Here is a 23,128-nt window from a genome sequence, read left to right on the forward strand (position 1 = left end):
GTTTTTGCTTTCACCTTAAAATCAGCACCCAATTGAGACCCAAGACACCAGGTGAGTTGAGTTAACTGTGTAATCAACTGCTCTAATTGATTCATGAAGTGCAGAGTCACGATGAAAACCAGCAGACCCTGTAGCTCTCCAGGACCAGGGTTGGAGACCACTGTCCTAGACACATAATGCAAGGTCACACAAGGTCACATAATGAAACACAGTTGTACCCTCCTCTTAATTCTCATTCATTGTCACTTTGTTAAAGTCATACCAGATAAATAACTTGACTATCCCTCCTTTGTCGCCTAGTGACATGACTTCGAAAGCCGTAGGAGGAGACCCAGGATATCGTTCTGTCACCTGTAACAGACTTTATCTCAGTGTTAAGAAACGGATATGAGCCCTTGCTTGTTGTGTGTAATCGAATGTGGTGTGTAACGCACAAACCTCCCCCCCCCCCCCCTCTGGTGTGTACTGTATCAGTGTGTATAGTAAATACTGTCTAATGTCACTGCAGGTTTCGTGTCCACGTGGCCCACCCACGTGTTTACAGGTGAATGCAATGTGAGGCTGAACTGAAAATGTGCAAAACATTAGTCTGCCTAATAGAAAACTGTTGTCAATCGTCTGTTGCTCCATGGAAAGCATTCATTGCAATGAACTCGTTTTAAAATGCAAGGAGGTTTAAATACAAAATAATTTCAGTTAGAGTTGTATATTTTTGTTCATGTTTACTAGAAAAGAAAACTCTATTCAGTAGGGCATTGAGCCTTTTTACCACTAACACAAATACGTTACAAAGCGATGACCAGCATGGTATATGAGTATTCAAATGATGTTGCAAACGTATGACCGTGTATTCAGGTGCAAACTCGCAACCCGACGGAGCGGCACAGTTCGGAAGGCGTGGCTTGCTGAGTCACAGCGGCTCAAGTGGGGCGCACGAATGCGCGAGTCTGACAATCGCACACACGCGGCCGACAAGCCTGTAGGAGACGGCACGGAAGCGGGCTTCGGGCAACAACAGCCGTGTCTCAGAATTAAGGACGCAGCAAAATGCTTACTAGGCGGCTGCTACGGGAGGAAAAGACAAACAGCTGACGGAATTCACCGCTGTGGATATTGACAGACCTTGTGTTGGAAAACATGGTTGAGAAGGGGAGGTGCGCTCGTGCTTTCGCTGACGTCTAGAGCGGGGTGGACAGAGACGCTCCCGGCGGCTCACCGATACAAGAAATAACAATAATACCCTGATTAATTTTGGTCATTCGTGCAGTTGCTTGTGAACGCTGAAAGAATATGACCATGTCTACTGGACAAGATGAAAGCTCGGTCCGAGTGGCTCTGAGGTAAGGAATCTACGATTTTTTTTTTCGTTTTGCAGAGCGAAGTCCAGCATGACCACTCTTGTTTCAAAGAGCCTGTTATTTCGCTGGAGACTAAGGACAGGTATTAAGTAGCCTGCTAAATAATTGAGGCCAAGATACTGTTGCATCCTGCGTCCTTAGATTACATTTGAAGCATTGTGTTAAATTTGCGATGTCCTTTTCCCACTGAGGTCTCACAGCAGCACCGCCTTTTCTGCAGCGTGTAGCGCTTTTATTGTTAGGGGATTATGCTTGTTCCACAGAGTGGTCATATGCTTGCATTTCGGCCTGTACTGATGTGGTCCAAGAGATACGTACTGGGCACAGACAGATAATATCGACGGGCTGTATATGCGTCAGGTGTCCTCACCGGTGACACATGAAAAATTGCAACAAAGCATGATGTCAGCGGTGTAGCGTCGCTACAACGGCGATATCATCTTCGTTTATAAACGGATGAAGTATTGGGGGACCACAATATTATGCATTTGTTTCTTGCCGAGCGCTGAAATATACATTTCAGTAGTCATTAGTATGAAGAGAGCAAGGTAATTGAACTGTAAACGGACCTCTTTGTCCACATGTTACGGAACGCCCAACGAACAAATATTTACATCATCCCATTGTATCTCGCGTCTGCATTGTCTAAGCAATATTTTTTTGTCTCGCTTGAGTTAGAAATTTGTCCAAAAGCACTACCAAGGCAAAAATGAAACGACAAGCAACTGAAACTTTTGTGTTTTGACAGGAACAGCTGTTACATTGTCAAAATGTTCTGTATGTTATTGTTATTGTTGTTATTATTATCATTATCAATAATAATAATAATAATAATAGTTGTTCATATTATATAAGCTGCCTATGTTAAGTACCTCCTTTGGTTATTCAGGAAATGTTTGTGTTGGAGACCTGAGCAGACAGGTGTAGGTGGAGTGATGAGCGGCTCCTTTTCACAGAGGTGATTTGAGCAGGGAAAGGGGATTAGCAGGTCTTTCCGTTCGCCTGTCTGTCCTCTGGCTGTGACTGTCCTGAATTTGGGCGGATTTGTGTAGTCTGCTCACTGCTTTAATTCCTGATCACCGTCTTTATCGCAAAGATATTCTTTCATTTTTCACGATCATTTCTTTCCGTAATTTAAGTGTGACCTTTAGAAACTGCCGTGTTTTGTGGTAGTTCGTGTTTTACCTGTTGCAGCTGTGGGTGCCGCTAGGTTTCTCATGGTAACACTGACAGGCTGTCAACCTTTATAGTTAGTTAATGCATTTGTTTGACATATTTATGTGCTGTACTGCTGTGTGTGGTTTGATCACACGAGCTTTTTGGCTCAAGCGCTGACATTTCAGTTAGCATGGGTTGCCTGTCAATGGCTCGACAATGTGACCCAGGTCTTGCACACCAGCAGAATACAGATTCGGGCACCTCACTGTCACACCCGCTGAGTTGCAGCTCGTTAACATTTCACATCGCTGTAAAAGAAGTGCCACTGGGTACCTAGACCTTTGCGCGGTTTCGTAACGACCAGCCCCGTCAAACGCACCCCCTCCCCGAGCTCTGGCCTGGTCTTTGCTTTATGATGGCAGTGCTTCAACCGTGACACAGCACGAGGCTGACTGAAGCGCAAAGCTTCAGCCGTGGCACAGCACGAGTCTCGTAACACAGCACAGGCTGACTTAAGCGCAGTGCTTCAGCCGTGACACAGCACGATGCTGACTGAAGCACGGCGCTTTAGTAACGACACGAGCATTTATTTAGAGAACATTAACATGATTGCGGCAAACTGATCCGAGTTATTCTCATATTATTCTTTTCCCCATTCAAAAACTGACGTGTCAGTCGTGTCTGCTGCATGAACTGCCCGATGAGTCACTTCTCTGTTCAATATGCGCGTCCTAATGAGAGCTCTTACCTGCCAGCCAGCTGCGGGACCATGCCAGATAGGTGACTGATTTCTGTTTATGATTTTTGGGCCCTTATTTGATTTGGAATATTTTGCCCTTATTTTTTAAAAAAAACCAAAAAAAAAAACACATTGTCTTTTAATATTCCACTGTGAAGCACACTGATCAGCTAGTTTCCTTGTAAGAAAGGTAATAATGAAGATTATTATTATTATTATTATTATTATTTAATGGGAGTAGTGAAGAGTGTTTTATTGGAATTGGGAATTCTAAAACAAATCTTAAAGCAAAGAAATTAGAATCAGTGCACAGTTTTTAAATATTACACAAAAAGAACAAATAAAAATAAATCGGAAAAGAAAAAGGCTGTCCTGTCTTTCCGGTAGTAATTTAAGAAAAGCGGAGGTGTGAAATCCAGTACCTGGGCCTCAGGGAGAGAGTTTAGACTGAGATATCAGCACAGACTGGCTCGGCTGATCCTGTCTGACTGATTTATGAATTATGAGAAACGATTCATTCAGTCAGGTTCTTCCAGAGCTGATGTTATGCACTCATCCATATCTCTCACTGCAGAGCAGACATCGAAGGATTAAAGGAAATAAAACGCCGACAACGGAATCTGTTTATATTTCTCTGTCTGTATCTTGGTCCGCGTTGCTAAGGAAAATGGAGTATTTCAATACAGCCAGTTTGTTTTCTAATTAATTTTATGTGTCTGTGTGTGTGTGTATGTGTGTGTGTACGCTATGTGTGCATACGTGTGCCCTTCTTCATTGTCTTCTAAAAGAAACGTTTGGCGAAGGTCGAGTACGAAGTCCTTGCCTTTCCTGCGCTGCGTTGTCACGCTCTGCCGATCCAACCTCTGAATGCCTCGGAGGTCAGGCTTCGGCCTGGATCACTGTGTGCCCAGGGTTTGTGTGTCAGGCCACCATTTCAGACTATGAGAAATCAGGGGTCTCTTTCTCTCTCTCTCTGTCTGTCTGTCTCTCTCTCTCTCTCTCTCTCTGTATGTATGTATGTACCGTATGCTTTTTTTTGTGTGTGGATGAGGTGGGATGGGTGGTTCTCCTGGCCTCGGTGTCATCCGAGAGGCTCGGGCTGGGTTTCAGTACAGAGAACTCTCTGTTTGGTTGACCTTGATTGTCCTCCAAGGAACAGTAGTTTTGATGTCCTTTAAACTGGCAGCATAGCTTTGCTTTTGTGTGTGTGTGAGAGAGAGAGAGAGAAAGAGAGAGAGAAAGGGAGAGAGAGAGTGAAAGTGAGTGTCAGAGAGAGGAGGGAGTGAGAGTGGGAGAGCGAGATCAGTGGGAAATGTGTCGGAGTGTCAGACTAACCTCAGTCTCTCTGACTGTTGGTTTCATATTTGTAGTATGAGATCACATTGTTTGTCTCAAGCATAAGCCCTTATTTCCCAGTCCGTCAGGTGCTCTAGCTAGGTTTTTGCAGTCCTCTGAACCAGGCATTGGTCTTCACAAAAAGAGCTAAGCCACCTCACGCAGTCAGCTGTAGCGGAAGCCTCTCCAAATCTCCTGCTTTAATTCCTCGGGACCTCTATGCGTCGAAAGCCTCGTTTCATAATGGTTTAACTGTTGACACCTGCTAAACGCCGGGAACCATGGCAACCCGGTAATCATTCCTTGGCATTGCTCAGTGGGAAACTAGCAGGGCTGGCACTAACCGTGCGAGTGCACCGCAAACAAAATGACTGACAGCTTTGCTTTGGCTGACAACCGGCGCGACGGAAACTTCTCCTGCGGGTTTCGCCTTCGGGGTTCCCGGGGAGGGAGAGAGAGGCGGGCGGGCGGGCGGCGGCGCGCCTGCCCGAACTTGCCGGGCCGTTCCTGTCCGTTAACGGTGTTCAGCGCTTCGTTTCGGGTTCAAAAGGGAGGCGCTAAGAGGATTTCTGATATTCTGTTACTGGCTTGTGGAACAAAAATGCACAGGGTATCAAAATGGCAGTAAAATGTGTGCGTACAAAAAAAGAGAAAAGCCTGTAATGTTAAATAACTGCTGATATCAGCTTACTAGCAGGATAGTGGTGCATCATAATCATCATCATCATATTATTATTATGATTATTATTATTATTGTTATTAATAATAATGACAATAGTAATATTTGTAGAGTATTTTACTTGCACATTTACTTGAGGGAGGGCAGAGAGAGAAACATAGATGTTGAGGGAATGAGAGTCTTGTACAGAAAGGCCTTTCAGTGTAATGGAACTAAAGTGTGTGTGCGCGTGCGCGTGTGTGTGTGTGTGTGTGTGTGTGGGCGGGATTTTTAGGCCTCTTGAGTGCTCATAGGTCGTGTGCATCTTGCTTGACCGCCGCCGTTCTGCGTGTGGGTTAAGAGTCACTGGGCCAGTGTGATCTCCCAGAATCCCCCTGCAAGACTTGCTCTTCTGCAATGTTAACCTCCCCCTCCCCCCGGTGAAAGTGTGGCCACAACGGACATGCCCAAGTGCTGATCCAGGATCAGCTTCCCAATTTTGACGTGCTCGCCATGCCCATTCCCGGAACTGCCCAGAAGTCTGCACCGTGACCTCTGACCTCCAGTGGCATCCTCCTCGTACCCTGATGCCGCTCAGACTCCGACTCAAAGGGAGCGGAGAGAGCTGATCTAGTTCCGGTTCTTTCGCCGTGTCGCCGCGGCCTTTGTTCAAACACGGGGCGTTTGCGCGCTGTGATTTACGGCTGCTGTCTTGGCCCGGCCTCGCTGGAAAAAAAGAGATTTTTATCTCAAGGGACTTCCTGTTTTATGTAACCGTTAAAATAAACTTAGAAATGTCAGCAGGTTGTCAGAGGTGTGGAGGCGGGGCTTTCCCGAGATGCTGAATCGTTGGACATTTCCGTGCGCGGCGTGTGACCAATGACCTTTGACACCGGTAGCCATAGAAACACCGTTCTGTGAAAGCGTCAATAATGTCAGTTTTGAAGTGGTTACAGACGAACAAATTCGGGTTCTACCTTGTTTGTGTAAAAATACTAATGTACCTTCGGAATATGTTTATTTTCCTTCGATGCAAAGGAAGCTGGTAATCGTGTTCCTACGTCTTTGTCAATCAGACCAGCCAATCAGAGCTCATTAAACAGAAGTGCTATCTTTGGCAAACAAAGGCACTTGACAATATTCAAAGTCCAAAAGTCATTGAGAAAAAGGACTGGAATGACCTGGTAAATGGTTAATTGCTGGTGTGCCTTTTCTTACTCTGCAATAAAAAATGTCCCGCCATGGCACAGGATTAGCATATGATGTAGAGCAAATTGTATGTAAATTATTTGCACTTAAGAGATAATTAAGCTTATTTCTTTTCGTTTCCATGAAGAACACCCCACAAAAGGAACAGAAGATTCTGTAGCGTGTCCCAAGTGAATTGTACAAGAAGGTGAGATCTGGCCTTGGGCGTTCTTAGTGAATAAAAATGAGGGATGGCCCTTTAAGCTGCCGCGAAGAGGTCATTTCGCTAACGTTTCCTTATCGGAGTCAGCGTTGGGGCCGGCAGTAGCCCCCCCCCCCCCCCTTTTTCCGAAGCGAATGAATATGCAGCACTGGAAAAACTCGCTGACCAAATCACCCCCCTGTTTAATGCGCGACTGATTCTCAACGTTAAAGGTTAATTTGATTCTGACTGCTGTCGCCCCGTGAGTCAGAGTGGGGTGATTTTACACAGAACCTGGCTGGGCTGGCTGGTTTTAACCTGTAATATGATTGAGGTAGTGTCATCCCTCTAAATCCGAGGTCCCTATTAATGCTGTTGATCTGCTCAAGAGTCGCACGGTCACCATGGTAACTTTTGTCGACACGTGTGATAGGACATTACCTGAAGCAGTCCACGGTGAGTGACAGCAGCAGTGCCCAATCTGGGATTTGACCAACAGGCTTCTGGTTGCAATAGCCATTCCTGGCTCACTCACAATTTAATTTCCTCCCCCTGCCATGCCCTGCTGAGTGACATCACCTTTCTCCTCCCATGATGCCCTGCTGAGTGACATCACCTTTCTCCTCCCATGATGCCCTGCTGAGTGACATCACCTTTCTCCTCCCATGATGCTCTGCTGAGTGACATCACTTCTTCCCCCCGTGATGCTCTGCTGAGAGACATCACCTTCCTCCTCCCATGATGCTCTGCTGAGTGACATAACTTCTTCCCCCCGTGATGCTCTGCTGAGAGACATCACCTTCCTCCTCCCATGATGCTCTGCTGAGTGACATCACCTTCCTCCTCCCATGATGCTCTGCTGAGTGACATCACTTGCTTTACCCACAATGCTCTCCTGGGTGACATCAGCAGAAGATTCACCTCCCTTGACATGTTCTCGACTGCTTGTTATTCCCTTTGGGATGTCATAATCTGTTATTCATGTGGATGCTCGTCCTCGTCTGTTGAGCGAGTCAGCATGTCAGTACGAAGTTCTTATCTTTTAACCTTTATCTCTTTAAAACTTTATCTTTTTAATGGTGTACACAGCCGTTTCTGTGCTTTCCTTGCCTCAAGCACCCGCAGTCCTTGTCTGCGATGTCTGTGGGATATTGGTGAGAGGTTTGATGGGAATTGTATTTCAATATCAGATAGGAACACAGATTTTTTATGCATGACAGAATTTTAAAAAGATTTTTCTTTTATAACTTAGGGAAATGAATGACACCATGTACTGGTCAGATCACTACCACAATCCAGAGATGCAACATTTAATGCAATGAGGTGAACTTTTATTTTGAAACTCGCCTGCACGTTCCGTGTATCTGGGTTCCTGTAAGAGCACATGCTTTTTTATCGGTATTAATTTCAGGCTGCGTTCCTGTAACTATAAGCTGGTTGTTTTCGGCACACCGGTCCTGCCGTAGATCAGGCGTTCTGCGGGCTTGCGGTGCCGGTGGCTGCCCGTTTCCCGGGAGACGCCGGCCGAGCCGGGGGCCGACGGACGGCGTCATGGAGACGACCTGCTCCGTCCCGGAGGGTGAGTCAGCAGAGCAGGACGGGCTCAAATCCAATCAGGTCCGGCGACCGGCAGACGGTGGGTCATTAAGCGCAGGATCAATACGCTGACAGGAAATGACCTCACTCTTCATCTTCTTCAGTGTCTTAAAGGAAAAACCCAACAAGTAAAGCAAATAATATTACGGTCTGCAGACAACAGCAACTGCTCCCAGAAAAGGAACGTGTAACACCCAACTTTATAAGATAATGTTCCTTAAAAGTGACAGGTCACTCCTGATGGTGTAGATGAAGGGAATAACTCCTGTTTCCGAGGAAAGGTATTCCTACATCGCCAATCTTTATCTTTGAGGTTTCAAAATCAATCGTACGTGCATGTGTGGGTACGTGTCCTCATCGGTCCAGCAAGTCATTATTCTTGTCTTTTCGGTTTTATTTTGAAAGAGTGTGTGCTCGGCCATTTCCCCATCTTCCTTGCCTCAAACTCCCACAGTTCATAGCTACAGTTATTTTTTCTGTGATTGGTGAGATGTTGGTGGATGGCTTTATGGGAAATGTATTGTATATTGTATGGGCCGTTGGAAGACAGATTTTGGTGAAGCATGAACAATTGTAAAAAATGATATCTATCATTTATAAGCTCTATTTATAAGATGAGCCTATCAAAATGCATTGATCCATATTTGGGATATTGTGACTACAAATAAGCACAAGTTAATGTACTGCTTATGCATTTCATTAAATGGAATTAATTTTTCCAAATGCAGATCAGGGTACACATACTTTACAGAATCTTCTGAACCAACAAACATTCCCTCATTATAAGGAAATAAGCCCTTTAAGAGGAATCTTCCCTGTTCTTCTATTTTAATTCTGTCTTCTGGGATTATTTTTACGAATATGAATGTGACAGAAAAGTCTGTTGTTCAAACCAAGGGCCAAATTGGACCGACGGCTGATCACTTGAACCCCATTTATCATTCCCCTTTTAATCTTTCATGCAGAATAAACACACATCTCTCTACAGCTCCCCGTTGACTGTGCTTCAAAACGATATCGCCGTTTCAGGTTCCTCAAAATGGCCGTCTTTTTCTCTGAACGCGAGCTAGGCGGGACTGAAATAGGCCGCTCTGCTCAGCGCCGGTGAGTGTGTCGGGTCGGGTGGACCGGCTCTCCTGGGATTAGTGTGGGCCGCAGAGTGAAGCGGAGCGCTGGCTGCGGTGGGGTCGGGTTACAGGGCTCTCTCCCCGTCGCCGTAATCGGAATAATGAGGTTAGCGGCCTGAAGCTAACGAGACGTGTCACATGGGCTCGGCTCTTGTTGTGGTTTGACTGAATTTATCAGAACGCACGCACGCGCACACACACACACACACGCGCGCACATGCACACTCATACACACACACACACACACACACACACACACAGGAGCACAGGAGCCGGACACTATAAATACGCACACACTTCACTCGCTGATAACCTACGATAGAAAAGTAGCCTGCCTAGAACGATTGACGCAAGTGCATCTGGAAGGCTGTAGAACTCTGCATACATGGCACAATCTAGATTTATCTGGAACTCAGGGCTGCATTTGGTGTCTGTAGTCTGTGAATGTTGTTTGCAGACCTCCAGCGGATACACTTATGTTCTCTTGCATCGTGAGTCTCTGGATAAGAACGTTCGCTAAATGAAAACAGTGTGAACTAATGTCACATCCTTGCTTACCAAAAACGCTTGTCATTATCTTTAGTGACAGCTGATCTCTTAACCCTGCACAGTGAGAAAAGCACAACTTTATTTTGCCCAGGCAAAGTGAGTGAGGAAGACTGGACCGGATCTTCGTCTGCGCTTATACCACAGCTGCGGGGGTCGCGTCCTGCCGTTCCCGCTCTGGTGAAGGTCAAGGGTCACGCTTCCCTGTGCCGGCTCTTCAAACACACCTGCTATCTGTGCCCGGGGCAGTGGGGCTAGCTCTGGAGGCGACCGGTGCTTAATGGCTATCGGACGTCGAAGGCTAACTATCTTTAGCACCTGGTTCGGGCCGGTTCAGTGCGCATTTAATACCGACCTCCCCCCCCCTGAGGAGGTCTTAGCTTTCGGCTAAAGGCGTAAAAAAACGGGAGCAGGGTGAAGGGGAAGGGGGGGGGGGGGGTTGGGGCGTAATTATTAGGCTTTTCCAAGCGGGGGGGAAAGGTGCGGTGTCCTGTTACAGCTCAGGTGACTGCCAGGTCTGCGCAGGTGTGCTCGCAGTGCGGACAGTCACCTCTAAAAGTCTGTACGTGCGACGGAAATATCCAGAAACGGCTCGTTGGTAGTCCGTGATTTCCTGTTTGTTGTAACAAGCGTCGCTTGCGTTGTATAATATCCTATTTTCTGGCTTTGCAAGACTTATTTTTGTTTTGTTTGCTTTCTAGGCACTTTGCAGAGTTTGTCTGACTGGTATTGGACGTAGTTTGAATAGTTTGGGATTGTAGCCAAACTTGACGCTCTTGTCTGCTTTAGACAAGATGATATCAGACATATGATATCAGACATATGATATCAGACATCGTCGTCATTTCAGTGTTGATGTAATGATACGCTTGAGCTCTGTAGATTTTGTGCACTTTAAGGATGAAAGGCTACTTCAAACACGTGGGATTGAAATGGATGGCTTTCAGAATCACAATACTTATTCTGAGTCTAAGTAATACAGCACTCAGGAGAGCCTGTTTGAACGTTTCAGCGAACGAATACCTCGACCGTTATCTCACGCCAGTCACTCAAAGTGGGGAAACATGCAGACTGCCAGTGCTCTGCAATATGCCTGCATGACTGGGATTCCCTTGAAAGCGTATTGCAAGTGAAGCATCTTGCCGGAGAGTGCGAAAGCAGCGGTCTTGGCTGTGACGCAATCGCGCGATTCGCTGCGTTCCGGAGTCCACTTCTTTTAAAAACATCTTGGGGGCCTGATGTCGCAACGTCGGTGTTTGGCTTTGCGAGGGGCGCTGACAACCGTGAGGCCCTCGTCTGATTGGGTTAGACGGCCACGCGCGGGGCTGGACTGCTGTACGTGCGTTTGTTTTACATTTTAAATCGTGCCGGCTGCTCTGGGAACACTGATGGCCTTCTAAACTGGCCTACTTAGACTGGAAACCATGTACACGGGTTAATAAAGAATATCGATACGTGCGTTCATTAATTTAGTAATTCAGTTCGTTCTCTGTGTTGGAGCTGTATCATTTGTTCCATTTACGGAAAATAATGGACATTATTTAAATAATAAATTAAATGGGTCCCCCAAACATGTGATTAAAGAAACATGTTTTCATGAGACGTGTTGGTTCTTAACTATTGGACATAAAATCAGGTTGTTGAACATAACAAATAGTATACTCGTGATATAGGTACAATATTTCATCCATCCATAAGATAATAGGTTCCCCTCAACACCCCCCCCATCCCCTACGTAGACTCCCCAAGGTCCTCACTGAAACCTACGACTGCGGAACTTTCTCAATGACCTTCCCGCCCTGCAGTCACAAATAGGCTGGCCTCTTGACCCCTGACCTCTCACCTCTGCCATAACAGTCCAGGGGACAGGGGCATGTGTTGGCTCGCACCTGTGGGGCTGGGAGAACATTGGACCCGACTGTGCTCTTCATAATAATCATTGCTAATAACAATAATGGTTATCATCATCATTATCATCACAACTAGTGTAATCATTGTAGCATTAGGTAGAGTGACACATGGACTCTGTATGTTTAATTTGTTTTATGTGTCTTCATTTCTGTTCAGAGAAGACAGGGTTCATATCTGACCAGATCTTTCCTTTAGAGCAGTGGTTCAGTGTGGGTGCGCACACCTGATTCTACTAATCAATCAGAGCTGTTGCTAAGCACCTTGATTAGTAGAATCAGGTGTGCGCACCCACACTGGCCCTTTCTGGATAAGACTGGGGACCCCAGCTCTGAAACATGAAAAGCACCTCATTAAGGAAAAATAATGGCTTTTTAAAATTCTGGGATTGCAGTTGAGGTTGGAATGAAAACCAGCACACGCAGTGATCCTCCAGAACCGAGTGAGAACCACTGCTTCAGAAAGATCTGCAGCAACGGGTTAGGATTGGACCTCTATGCATCATCCAGTGGAAAAGTTCTCTTGTCAAACAAGGGCGGATATTCTGGCCGTTCGGCACGCCATTGACAGTCTGTTTGCATTTGATTTAAAAGTGAAAAGCTTTCTCCCAGAGTCCTTTGCGCAACAAGGAAGCGCGTTCCTACTCGTAGCTCCATTATGTAACGTTTAACCCTTGATGCTACGAGCCTAGGACGCCAGGATGTTCATCGTTGGTGAGGAAGCCATATTTAGTAGGGACAAGGAATTTCAGTAGTCCGGGACAGTGTGGTACTTCAAGGGAACACTTTCTTGTATTGGTTAAAAATGTTCCCCTGTGTGTTTTTTTTCTTGGGTTGAAGTTAGTCCATGCACTGTTTTTATTTGAGATCTATTGGCTTTTTAATGGTTTTGTTTGTACCTGTTTGTGCTTTTTGCAGTTGAAAGGTGGTCTTGTTTGTGCGAGAGGGGGGCAATGTCCTCCGTCCTGACTAGGCTTCAGCGATACAGGGCTTTCCCAGTCTTTCTGGAACATTCCAGCTTGGGGCTGGTCCGTTTTTATTGTAGGAAATATCGCGCTGGCCGCGAATCTGATTGAGTGCTGGAACCTGCCGGAACATTCTGGCCCTCGTTGTCTTCGCGCGGACGAGAGAGCGCTGTCCTACTGTACTGTACTTCTGTGGAAGCCGCTAATGTCAACAAAGCCAGGGTTATGATGACTTAATTTCCTGCTCTCCCGGTTCAACCATCCCCTTACTTCCTGTTTGATTGCTCCTCAGTCCGGTTTCTGTTGGCACTTAAATGCCACCGTGTGACATTTTGTTTCCATCCCGGCGCTGTGCTCCCAATCACTGAAACGCGCCGTTAGCGTTATGCTAGCTGCATTATGAAGGATGTTAGCATTATATTAGCTGCTTTATGATGGATGATAGTGTTATGTTAGCTACATTTTGATGGATGTTAGCGTTTTCACCGTTAATGTGACAGGTCAGGATAGGAGTGGGAACCGTGCTGTGTTTTGGGATCCTGGCCAGTCGGATTAGTGCGGACTCCCCCCCCTCCCCCCGAAAAAATCCCTCTTTTTATCAAAAAGAGGGTGTTGCCGAGGAATGCAGAAGACTATCAAATACCTCAGCAAGAATTAGGAGAGAAAAGTGTGGAGTGTTTTGACCTTGTATGTTTGAGTGTTTGTGTGTGTATGCGTGAGCGTATGTGTGTGAGAATGTGCGTGCATGTACATTTGCGTGTGAGGAAGAGGGAAGGAGAAAGTTAAATACATAAGAAGGGGTGTGACTGTTTTTCTAATGTGTTTTCAGACCTGTCTCCCTCATGTGAGCTGGAGACATGAGCACTCCTTGGAACTGAGGGGAGACACACACACACACACACACACACACACACACACACTAAAACACACACGCGCGCGCACGCACACACACAAACACACGCACGCCCGGGAATCTTAATTTGCCTACCACAGTAAACAGCAGATCGGCGCCTGTTCTTTCATACGGCAAACACTTTTGGTCGCGTTTCCTGTAGACCTACCCTACGACGATGACTGCGAGATCGGGAAAGAGACTGAAATGTGCGTGTGTGAGGCGGGACCCCAGTAGCTGCAGCTAGCTCTGGCACCTGCTCGGGGCGCACGCCTTGGACGGCTGCCACGGCGACCATCACCACACCGACCACATTCCATCGGGTTCTTACCCGACTGAAGGTGTCGGCGCGCTCGAGCGGTTAGCATTTCGAATCGCCCTCGTCAGGATCTCTCCAGGTGACGGGCGGTGTGCGAGGCGGGTAGCGGGCGTGTCTCTGCCGTGATTGACGTTCCGTGTCCCACCCCCCCCCCCGCCCCCCTGCCCCCCTGCCCCCCCACCCAGGATCCGACCCCAGCTGGCCCGGGAGAAGATCGAGGGGTGCCACATCTGCACGTCGGTGACGCCGGGGGAGCCCCAGGTGACCCTGGGGAAGGACAAGGCCTTCACCTACGACCACGTCTTCGACATGGACGCCGGGCAGGAGGCCGTCTACACCCACTGCACCGAGAAGCTGATCGACGGCTGCTTGGAGGGCTACAACGCCACCGTCTTCGCCTACGGGCAGGTGGGTCGCCGCTCGGCCTCCTCCTGGGCTTTCCGTCTCCGCTGCTGCTTAGCCCCAGGAGGTTTGGGTGCTGTATTATAGTGCATCATGTCCATTGCTGTGGTATTGTGCTTTGGCCACGCCCCTTAATTAATATTCAGAAGATGCGTGAGGTTGGAATGTTTCACCTTCAAAGGTAGGGAAGCGAAGCTTAGTGCTTCTTTATGTCTATTAATAATAATAATAATAATAATAATAATAATAATAATGATGCAGCATGAAATAATGGCACTACACCAAGAGGTGAAAAGTCCGGGGGAAGTAGAAGTCCTGCCATGTGTTTCTTCCACCCATGAACTCAGCCAGCTGGTTTCACTAATTAGTTCTGCCTTTGCCTCCTGGCTGACGAATTGTGCTAATTAGCAAATCCAGGTTACTGGAACAAAATACCGGGGAGGAATTTTACTTTCTGAACCTGTATTTTCCACCTCTGCCCCAAACTCTTGAATTGGTGTCACTGGTTGTCCCTCAAGTTGTGAACAGAAGCCGTGGATTCCACCCCCATTTAGAGGGCAGGTTTTTTTTTACTCTGTGACTCCAGCAATGGCATGGACTTTGGAATGAATCTTTGCTTGAGCCGTGTAGTCTCTCTCTCTCCCCCCCTCCCCCTCTCTCCCCCTCCCCTCCCTCTCTTTCTTTATCGCTCTGTTTGTTCCCCCTTCCTTCCCTGGAAGTCCTCCTTCCCTTGTTCTGCTGTCAGGCCCCTGCTTTCATGCGCGCCGAGCGGAGAGCAGGGGAACCGACAGCCAATCCCGGCCCTAGCGTCGCATTTTTCTGACGGTTGCCATGTCGACCACGGCCTCTGTCTGAGGTTTTTTTTTTTTGTTTTTTTCGCCCCTTCTCCTCTTTCCGCCCGTTCCCTGGAGCCAGTGCCCGAGTGCACTGACCCAGTGTCGCCCTTCATGTCAGGTTCTGTCGCGTCGCAGCGTTCATTACGCTCGACCCCTGACCTCTGAACTCTGACCTCTACCCATTGTCGACACACTGGTCGTCAGGGTCTTGTGAAAGTCACCCTCGCTCTCCCGTATATGATTCAGATACTGGCTTTATTTCCATTTTAAAACATATCCGCTGACCTCCACAGGTTACCGTGCCATTTTTACACTTTCATCACAAGAACACAATCTCTCTGCTGGTCTTTCACACACACATGCACACGCACACACCAGTAAAACACCTGATCCCTGTACGTCACCATAGAAACAGCAACGTCATCACACACTAACTGTTGCAGAGTGTTTGTGTGGGTTTGGCCCTGTTTAGACTTGTGTTTTCATGTGACGTACGTCCCACCTGATGCGTGTAACCTGTGGTATTTTCAAAACTCAGCTGCTAGGCGTCTCCCCAAAACGAAAAAGAGATCTTCTGCAATGCCCATCCTGGCTTCACAACACTGGCTTCTACTTTCATCTAGAATTAATTTAAAAAATGTACTTCTCACTTTCTTCTCAGAAAATAAAGTTACATTATTATTATTATTATTAGTAGTAGTAGTAGTAGTAGCATTAGTAGTAAAGATATTTGCAGTAGTAGTAGTAGCAGCAGTAGTAGTAGTAGCACAAGTAGTAACTTTATTAGCAGAAGTAGTAGTACTGTAGTTGCAGTAGTAACGGGAGTAGTAGTAGCGCTAGTAGTAACTGTATTAGCAGCAGTAGTAGTACTGTAGTTGCAGTAGTAACAGGAGTAGTAGTAGTAGCGCTAGTAGTAACTGTATTAGCAGTAGTAGTAGTAGTAGTAGTAGTAGCAGTAGTAGTATTAGTAGTAGTAGTAGCAGCAGTAGTAGTAGTAGTAGTAGCAGTAGTAGTATTAGCAGTAGTAGTAGCAGCAGTAGTACTAGCAGTATCAGTAGTAGTAGTGGTAGCATCACTAGCAGTAGTAGTATTAGTAGTAGTAGTAGCAGCAGTAGTACTAGCTGTATCAGTAGTAGTATTGTTATACACCGTACCCTTTGTAAGTAGCTCTGGGTACAGGTAAATTTGGTGCAGCAGGTGTGTAAGTCCTCCTCCTCTCTCGCCAGACGGGCTCGGGGAAGACCTACACCATGGGCACGGGGTTCGACGTCAGCACCGACTGCGAGGAGCTGGGCATCATCCCGCGCGCGGTGCGCCACCTGTACCGCGGCATCGAGGAGCGGCGGCGGGCGGCGGCCGAGCAGGGCCGGCCCCTCCCCGAGTTCAAGATCAACGCCCAGTTCCTGGAGGTGCGCGCCCCGCCACGCCCTGCCCCGCCCCGCCCCTGCCCCGCCCAGCCCGGAGGGTCCGGCTGTACCTGTTTAACACGGGACTTAAACGAGGGTTGCGGTTTATTGAGCTAATGGGCCGCTCTCCCCCAAAATGCAGATCGTTTTAAAATTTAAAACATCAGTTAACTGTGACCTGCAGCTGTTTCCCAGGATACTGAAGGGGGGTGGGGGGGTGGAGTGAAGATGGGAGCGGTGGTGGTTGTGGGGAGAAGGGGGAGAAGGGGGGGGTGAAGGATCAGGCCTCTCCGTAGTTGTGTCAAGCGTGTGCTCTCTCAGCTTGTGCGAACATGTGAGGAGCCGTCTAGTAACCCGGAGAAGAATGACAGAAAGATTAGCGTTACATGCTGAGGGCCCAGCGCAGACTTTAATCCCTAAAGCGTTATGTTTCGAGCGCCTAATGATCTCCCCGCGATGTTTCCGTTTGTCACAGTGAACCTGCTGAGGGCTACTTCGGCCATTTTATTTTATTGTGTTGTATTCATGTAACGCTCATCTTGCTGTCTTTCTTCTCCAGTTATTATGTAAAACCTAGAGCACCGCTCGTAAGGGAAGGGGTTCTATCGACACTACGAAATGGCAGCCGTTTGCGTTTGCGACATCACGCGTTTGTCCGTTGCCTGGTTTTACGTGGTGCGTGTGCTGATGTCCCTGCCGCTGAGGGAAGCAGATGGAGGTCAGCTCTGCTTCTCTGCGCAGCTGTATAACGAGGAGGTGCTGGACCTGTTCGACTCCGCGCGCGACCCCGAGGCCAGGAAGCAGAGGTCGCACATCAAGATCCACGAGGACGCCGCGGGGGGGATCTACACTGTGGGAGTGACCACGCGCACCGTCAACTCTGAGGCAGAGGTGTGTGTGTGTGTGTGTGTATAACTCTCTCTCCTCTCTCTCAGATGATGCAGTGTGTGTGTGTGTGTGTATGTGTGTGTGTGTGTGTGTGTGTGTGTTGTGTGTGTGTGTGTAACTCTCTCTCCTCTCTCTCTCAGATGATGCAGTGTGTGTGTATAACTCTCTCCTCTCTCTCTCAGATGATGCAGTGTGTGTGTGTGTGTATATAACTCTCTCTCCTCTCTCTCTCAGATGATGCAGTGTGTGTGTGTGTTTGTGTGTGTGTGTGTGTATGTGTATAACTCTCTCCTCTCTCTCTCAGATGATGCAGTGTGTGTGTGTGTGTAACTCTCTCTCCTCTCTCTCAGATGATGCAGTGTGTGTGTGTGTATGTGTATATAATGCTCTCTCTCCTCTCTCTCTCAGATGATGCAGTGTCTGAAGCTGGGCGCTCTCTCTCGTACCACGGCCAGCACACAGATGAACGTTCAGAGCTCTCGGTCCCACGCCATCTTCACCATACACCTGTGCCAAGTGCGCGTGTGTGCCCCTGACAGCGTGAGTACACACACACACCTATACACACACACACACACACACACACACGCATACACACTCCAACACACAAGGCCATCAGACTGTTACTACAGGTGTTATTGCTGAAATATGCTTATTATGGCTTTAACATAGCATTTTGCTTTAATACAGAGTTTCTATCAGTTTAATAATAGGAATTCTCACTATAGTATAGAGTTAGTATTACTTTATTATAGTCATATTGCTGGAGTAGTGGGATGTGTTTAAATGAAACAGGGATTCTGTAGTACAGTAAATAAAATATCTGTATGTGCATTGAGTTTTGCTGTACAGTAAAGACTGTATACGTACTGAGTTCTATAGTACAGTAAAGACTGTATGCATATTGAGTTCTATAGTACAGTAAAGACCGTATGTGTACTGAGTTCTATATTACAGTAAAGACTATGCGTATTGAGTTCTATAGTATAGTAAAGACTGTATGCATACTGCGTTCTATATTACAGTAAAGACTGTTCATTGAGTTCTATAGTATAGTAAAGACTGTATGTGTACTGAGTTCTATAGTACAGTAAAGACTGTATGCATATTGAGTTCTATAGTACAGTAAAGACTGTATGCATACTGAGTTCTATAGTACAGTAAAGACTGTATGCATACTGAGTTCTATAGTACAGTAAAGACTGTATGCATACTGAGTTCTATAGTACAGTAAAGATAGTATGTGAGCCGAGTTCTGCGCTCTTGTCTTCAGGAGGACCAGAAGGACAACAGGATGGCAAACGGCTCCTCGGAGATGAACGAGTTCGAGACGCTGACCGCCAAGTTTCACTTCGTGGACCTGGCCGGGTCCGAGCGGCTGAAGCGGACCGGGGCGACGGGGGACCGGGCCAAAGAGGGCATCTCCATCAACTGCGGCCTGGTGAGCGGGCGCCGGCCGGGTCCGAACCTCGCGCGAACCCCAGGGAGGGGTAATTAAGGAAGCTGGGCTAGTAACCGGAAGGTTCCTGAATCCAGTCCCGGCTAATTGCTGCTCTTGGCTTTTAGCACGATGCTAAAGTTTTGAGGGGCCTCAGTTGGGAACCTGTGGGGTTTGAGGTCTCATTCATGCTCCAAAAAAAGCAGGTGTGGTGCAGGACAGTTTACGGTGATCACTGGAACTGGCCCTCAGTGACCGTCTGTCCTCCTGACATATCCACCCGCTTTCTCTGCAGTGGAAACTGTAAAACCACAGCGCCCTCTGGTGGATAAATTGGGGAATCTTTGAAAATAAAATGTGTAACTTGCATCCAGAAAATAAAACTGCATTTTCAGTGTTCGATTCATTTCTAAGTTATACAGAGAATCAAAGAAAAAGAAAGCTCTGCACATCAAAAGACACCTCAAACACACTTCAAGCAATGTCTTTTAATTGAAGACTCACAATAAACCTTTCTGCATTGAGCTTTCTTCAGTGTAATTTACTATGTTTATTCAGTGCTTCTGACTTGTCATTCTTGCGCCCCTCTCTCGGTGCCCTTCCCGCCGTTGGCGCTAAAGTTGGCGCTCGGCAACGTCATCAGCGCCCTGGGGGACCGGAGCAAGAGGGCGACGCACGTGCCGTACCGCGACTCCAAGCTCACGCGCCTCCTGCAGGACTCCCTGGGCGGGAACAGGTCTGCCCCCCTAATGTGCCCTAGGGGGCTTTGATGTGTGTGTTAGGTGTCCTTATGTGTGCCCGAACAGGTGCCCTAAAAATGTGCCCTTTTATATTGCTTTCTCCCCGACCCCCCCTCCGCCCCCCAGCCAAACCATGATGATCGCGTGCATCAGCCCGTCGGACCGGGACTTCATGGAGACGCTGAACACGCTGAAGTATGCCAACCGTGCGCGAAACATTAAGAACCGCGTGGTGGTGAACCAGGACCGGGCCAGCCAGCAGATCAGCGCCCTGCGCACAGAGATCGCCCGGCTGCAGATAGAGCTCATGGAGTACAAGACGGTGAGGGGAGGGAGGGCGAGGCCGGGGGGGCGGGGCTGGAGGAGGGGGTGGGGCCGGGGCTGGAGGAGGGGGCGGAGGAAAGATGGGAGGAGGGGCGGGGCGGGGCAGGGTGGAGGGGGGGCAGGACTGGAGGAGTAAAAAATTAAGACTGAGAGAGAGGGGTACACTTCAAGAGAGTTACACATTGAGAAAGAGGGGGAAGAGAAAGAGAGAGCATGGGGTTTTTTTTCTGTGAGAAAGAGAGAGGGAGAGTCTGTGTACCTGTATCATTGAGGTAGAGAAGCAGCCGCAGAAACGGGCGCTGAACTTGAGACTGATGTTAGATGTAAGCAGGGCGGCAGATCTCTCCCCTTTGGCAACCTCGTTGAGCCAAAATGGCGTCAGTGCGAAACCATGTTGCATTACATTACATTACATTTTACTATCCAAAGCGACGTACAATAAGTGCATACCGAAGGTCACTGGAACAGCTACAGAACACAGGTCCTATAAGGCACAGTTCTTATTGAGCGTGTGACCGTGTGACCCTCTTCCCCGCGCAGGGCAAGCGGATGGTGGGCGAGGACGGCATGGAGAGCATTAACGACATGTTCCAGGAGAACTCCATGCTGCAGACGGAGAACAACAACCTGCGCGTGCGCATCAAGGCCATGCAGGACACCATAGACGCTCAGAGGGCCCGGCTCACGCAGCTGATGAGCGACCAGGCCAACCAGGCGCTCGCTAGAGCAGGTGTGTGTGTGTGTGTGTGTGAGAGAGTGTGTGTGAGAGCCAGAGAGAGTGAGTGTGTGTGTGTGTGTGTGTGTGTGTGTGTGCAGTGTGATGTCCCTGCTGAAATGTGAGCTGACTGTTTCACTCTGCAGGGGAGGGGAGTGAGGAGATTGGGACCATGATCCATAATTACATCAAGGAGATTGAAGAGCTCAGGTACTGCTGACCACTTCCTGTAACTCTTCTGATTGGGTGACTGTTTTGTGCAGCGGTGCTGATTGGCTGTCCTCTGCAGCACTGCTGATGAGCAGACCCTTCTCTGCTGTCGTGCTAATTGGCTGCTCTGTGAAGCAATGCTGATTGGCTGCTCTGTGATCCAGTGCTGATTGGCTGCTCGGTGTCCCGGTGCTGATTGGCTGACTGTTTTGGGTCCAGGGCGAAGCTGCTGGAGAGCGAGTCGATGAACGAGAACCTGCGGAAGAACCTGTCCCGCGCCTCCGCCCGCTCGCCCTTCTACGGGGGCCCCGGGGTCCCCGCCTTCCTGCCCGCTGAGAACGACACCTCTGACATCATCGAGATAGCCAAGAAGGACGTGGAGAAGCTCAGGAAGAAAGAGAGGAAGAAGAAAAAGAGGTAGGACGAAAAAGGAAACGTGTGCCGTCGCCATGCCGACGGAGCGCGCTCAGAGTCGGAGAGACGCGGCGTGCCCGCTGTTAATCTGCAGTGAGTCCCGGTTGTGCCGTTGCCACGGCGATGGAGGACGTCAGTTTGCCAGCGTCTGAGGTTATTTTGGAAGAGCGCGACTGTGGCAATTACTCTCGACTCGTTACAGTTTTCCCTTTCAGCACTGTGTGTGTGTGTGTGTGTGTGTGTGTGTTTTCAAGATGGCTGCTGCTTGAGGTGTTTGTGTGTTCAATCAGGGGCAAAATAGGTTGTACCGAGTTTACACACTGAGAAGCTCTGTTACACACTAAGAGGGGCTGTTACACACTGAGGTGTAATTTCTGGCATGGCACAGATATGGTTTTAGGTGCATTACACTACATGTAATGTAGATCATGTGCATTTGGTAGTGATACTTCACATTGTCTAGGACACATCAGGCACATTGACCATATGTTGACGTGCTTTTGCAACAAGTATAAACCACCAATAGCACACACATCTGTGCATTTTATGGGTCTATAGATCTCCTGGCCTCTGGTAGAGGCGGAGTTTCCTGTTGTGCTCTCGTCTCCCATTGCCTTGCTCTTCCTTGCTGTCTGACGTGACTCCGCCCCCTCCCCTCCCCTCCACTCCCCCCCCTCCCCCCCAAGGCTCCGGATGCTGGGTGACGTTCAGCAGGAGGAGAATGCAGGCCACAGGTTTGCTCAGTCTCTCTGCCTTCCCTCCCAGTCCGCAGGTAGCCTCAGCACCTGGAGTGAAGTGCTGCAGCAGTCTAACCCCTAACCCCTAACCCTTAATCTCTGATCCCTAACCCTTAACCCCTGACCCCTAACACCTCTATCCTACCCCCTAACCCCTAGCCCTTAACCCTTAAACCTTAACGCCCAACACCTGTATCCTAACTCCTATCATCCCCTGATCTGTTAACCCCTAACATATATGTCCTAACTGCTAACCCCAATCTTCTAACCTTTGACCCCTAACCCCTATCTCCTATCCCCTTTTATCATGAACCCTATCCCTGACTCCTAGGCTTTAATCTCTGCCCACCATCCCATAACCCCAAACTCCTACCTACTGCAATTTTGCCTTAATTGTCACCATCTTCTATCCAGCACCACCCCATCAGCGTGCAGCAGATACACTGGTCACTGTTGCATTGTGGGCCAGAAGTGCTTTCAGTGTGCTGTGCTCTTTGTTTCCAACGCTGGGGCGTGAGATTCGCCTCTTTTCGTCCTGACTTCCCCCTTTCAGCAGTGCTGGCAGTGTAAAATGATCGTTTCAAAATGACTCGAAATTACTCTTCCTCAAGCATCTGAAATTCAGTCATTCACTAACGTCTTGGAAAACAATGGTCCGTAATTGCGTTTTGTGATTTGGGATTAATTTCTCCAATGATTGTTCTGCTTAATCTGTGCGTTGTCCTGAGCTTTGGGTTGTTGATTGTACATTTCATATGAGGCTGTTTGTTCAGGCATATGCTTGTGTTACATGACACTAAGAAGTGTTATGATTCATAGGGTTGTAATAATAATAATAATAATAATAATAATAATAAATAAAAAGTATTATTATCTTTGCAGTATGTTGAATTTCGTTTGTGACAGTTTATATGCCACAACTGATATTTATGCTGTTTTTACATGGATAAAATATGCAGAAGGTAAATGCTGAAGTCTTGAATGAGTAGTATCAAATATTTATTTATTTATTTGGGTCCTCATTAGCT

The 23,128-nt window shown here is 47.9% G+C and overlaps 1 protein-coding gene across 2 annotated transcripts in view; it reads left to right on the forward strand.

Annotated features, from left to right (window-relative positions):
- Positions 1-910: 910 nt before the first annotated feature.
- The window catches only part of LOC135245895 (kinesin-like protein KIF21A), a 36,880-nt gene continuing 14,662 nt past the window's right edge, over positions 911-23,128 (forward strand). Inside the window, exons 1-12 of one of the 2 annotated variants that reach the window (XM_064319257.1) lie at positions 911-1,340; positions 14,176-14,398; positions 16,455-16,637; positions 17,376-17,525; positions 17,931-18,062; positions 18,796-18,963; positions 19,581-19,696; positions 19,827-20,022; positions 20,565-20,754; positions 20,886-20,949; positions 21,169-21,366; positions 22,050-22,097. In XM_064319257.1, coding sequence (XP_064175327.1) covers positions 1,291-1,340; positions 14,176-14,398; positions 16,455-16,637; positions 17,376-17,525; positions 17,931-18,062; positions 18,796-18,963; positions 19,581-19,696; positions 19,827-20,022; positions 20,565-20,754; positions 20,886-20,949; positions 21,169-21,366; positions 22,050-22,097 — 1,718 coding nt within the window. In that variant the 5' untranslated portion in view covers positions 911-1,290. Of the gene's footprint in view, positions 1,341-12,110; positions 12,295-14,175; positions 14,399-16,454; positions 16,638-17,375; positions 17,526-17,930; positions 18,063-18,795; positions 18,964-19,580; positions 19,697-19,826; positions 20,023-20,564; positions 20,755-20,885; positions 20,950-21,168; positions 21,367-22,049; positions 22,098-23,128 lie in introns of those variants that run through there. The other variant, XM_064319256.1, reaches the window with a different exon arrangement.

The sequence above is a fragment of the Anguilla rostrata genome, chromosome 19 (assembly GCF_018555375.3).
Source record: "Anguilla rostrata isolate EN2019 chromosome 19, ASM1855537v3, whole genome shotgun sequence".
Taxonomy (NCBI): domain Eukaryota; kingdom Metazoa; phylum Chordata; class Actinopteri; order Anguilliformes; family Anguillidae; genus Anguilla; species Anguilla rostrata.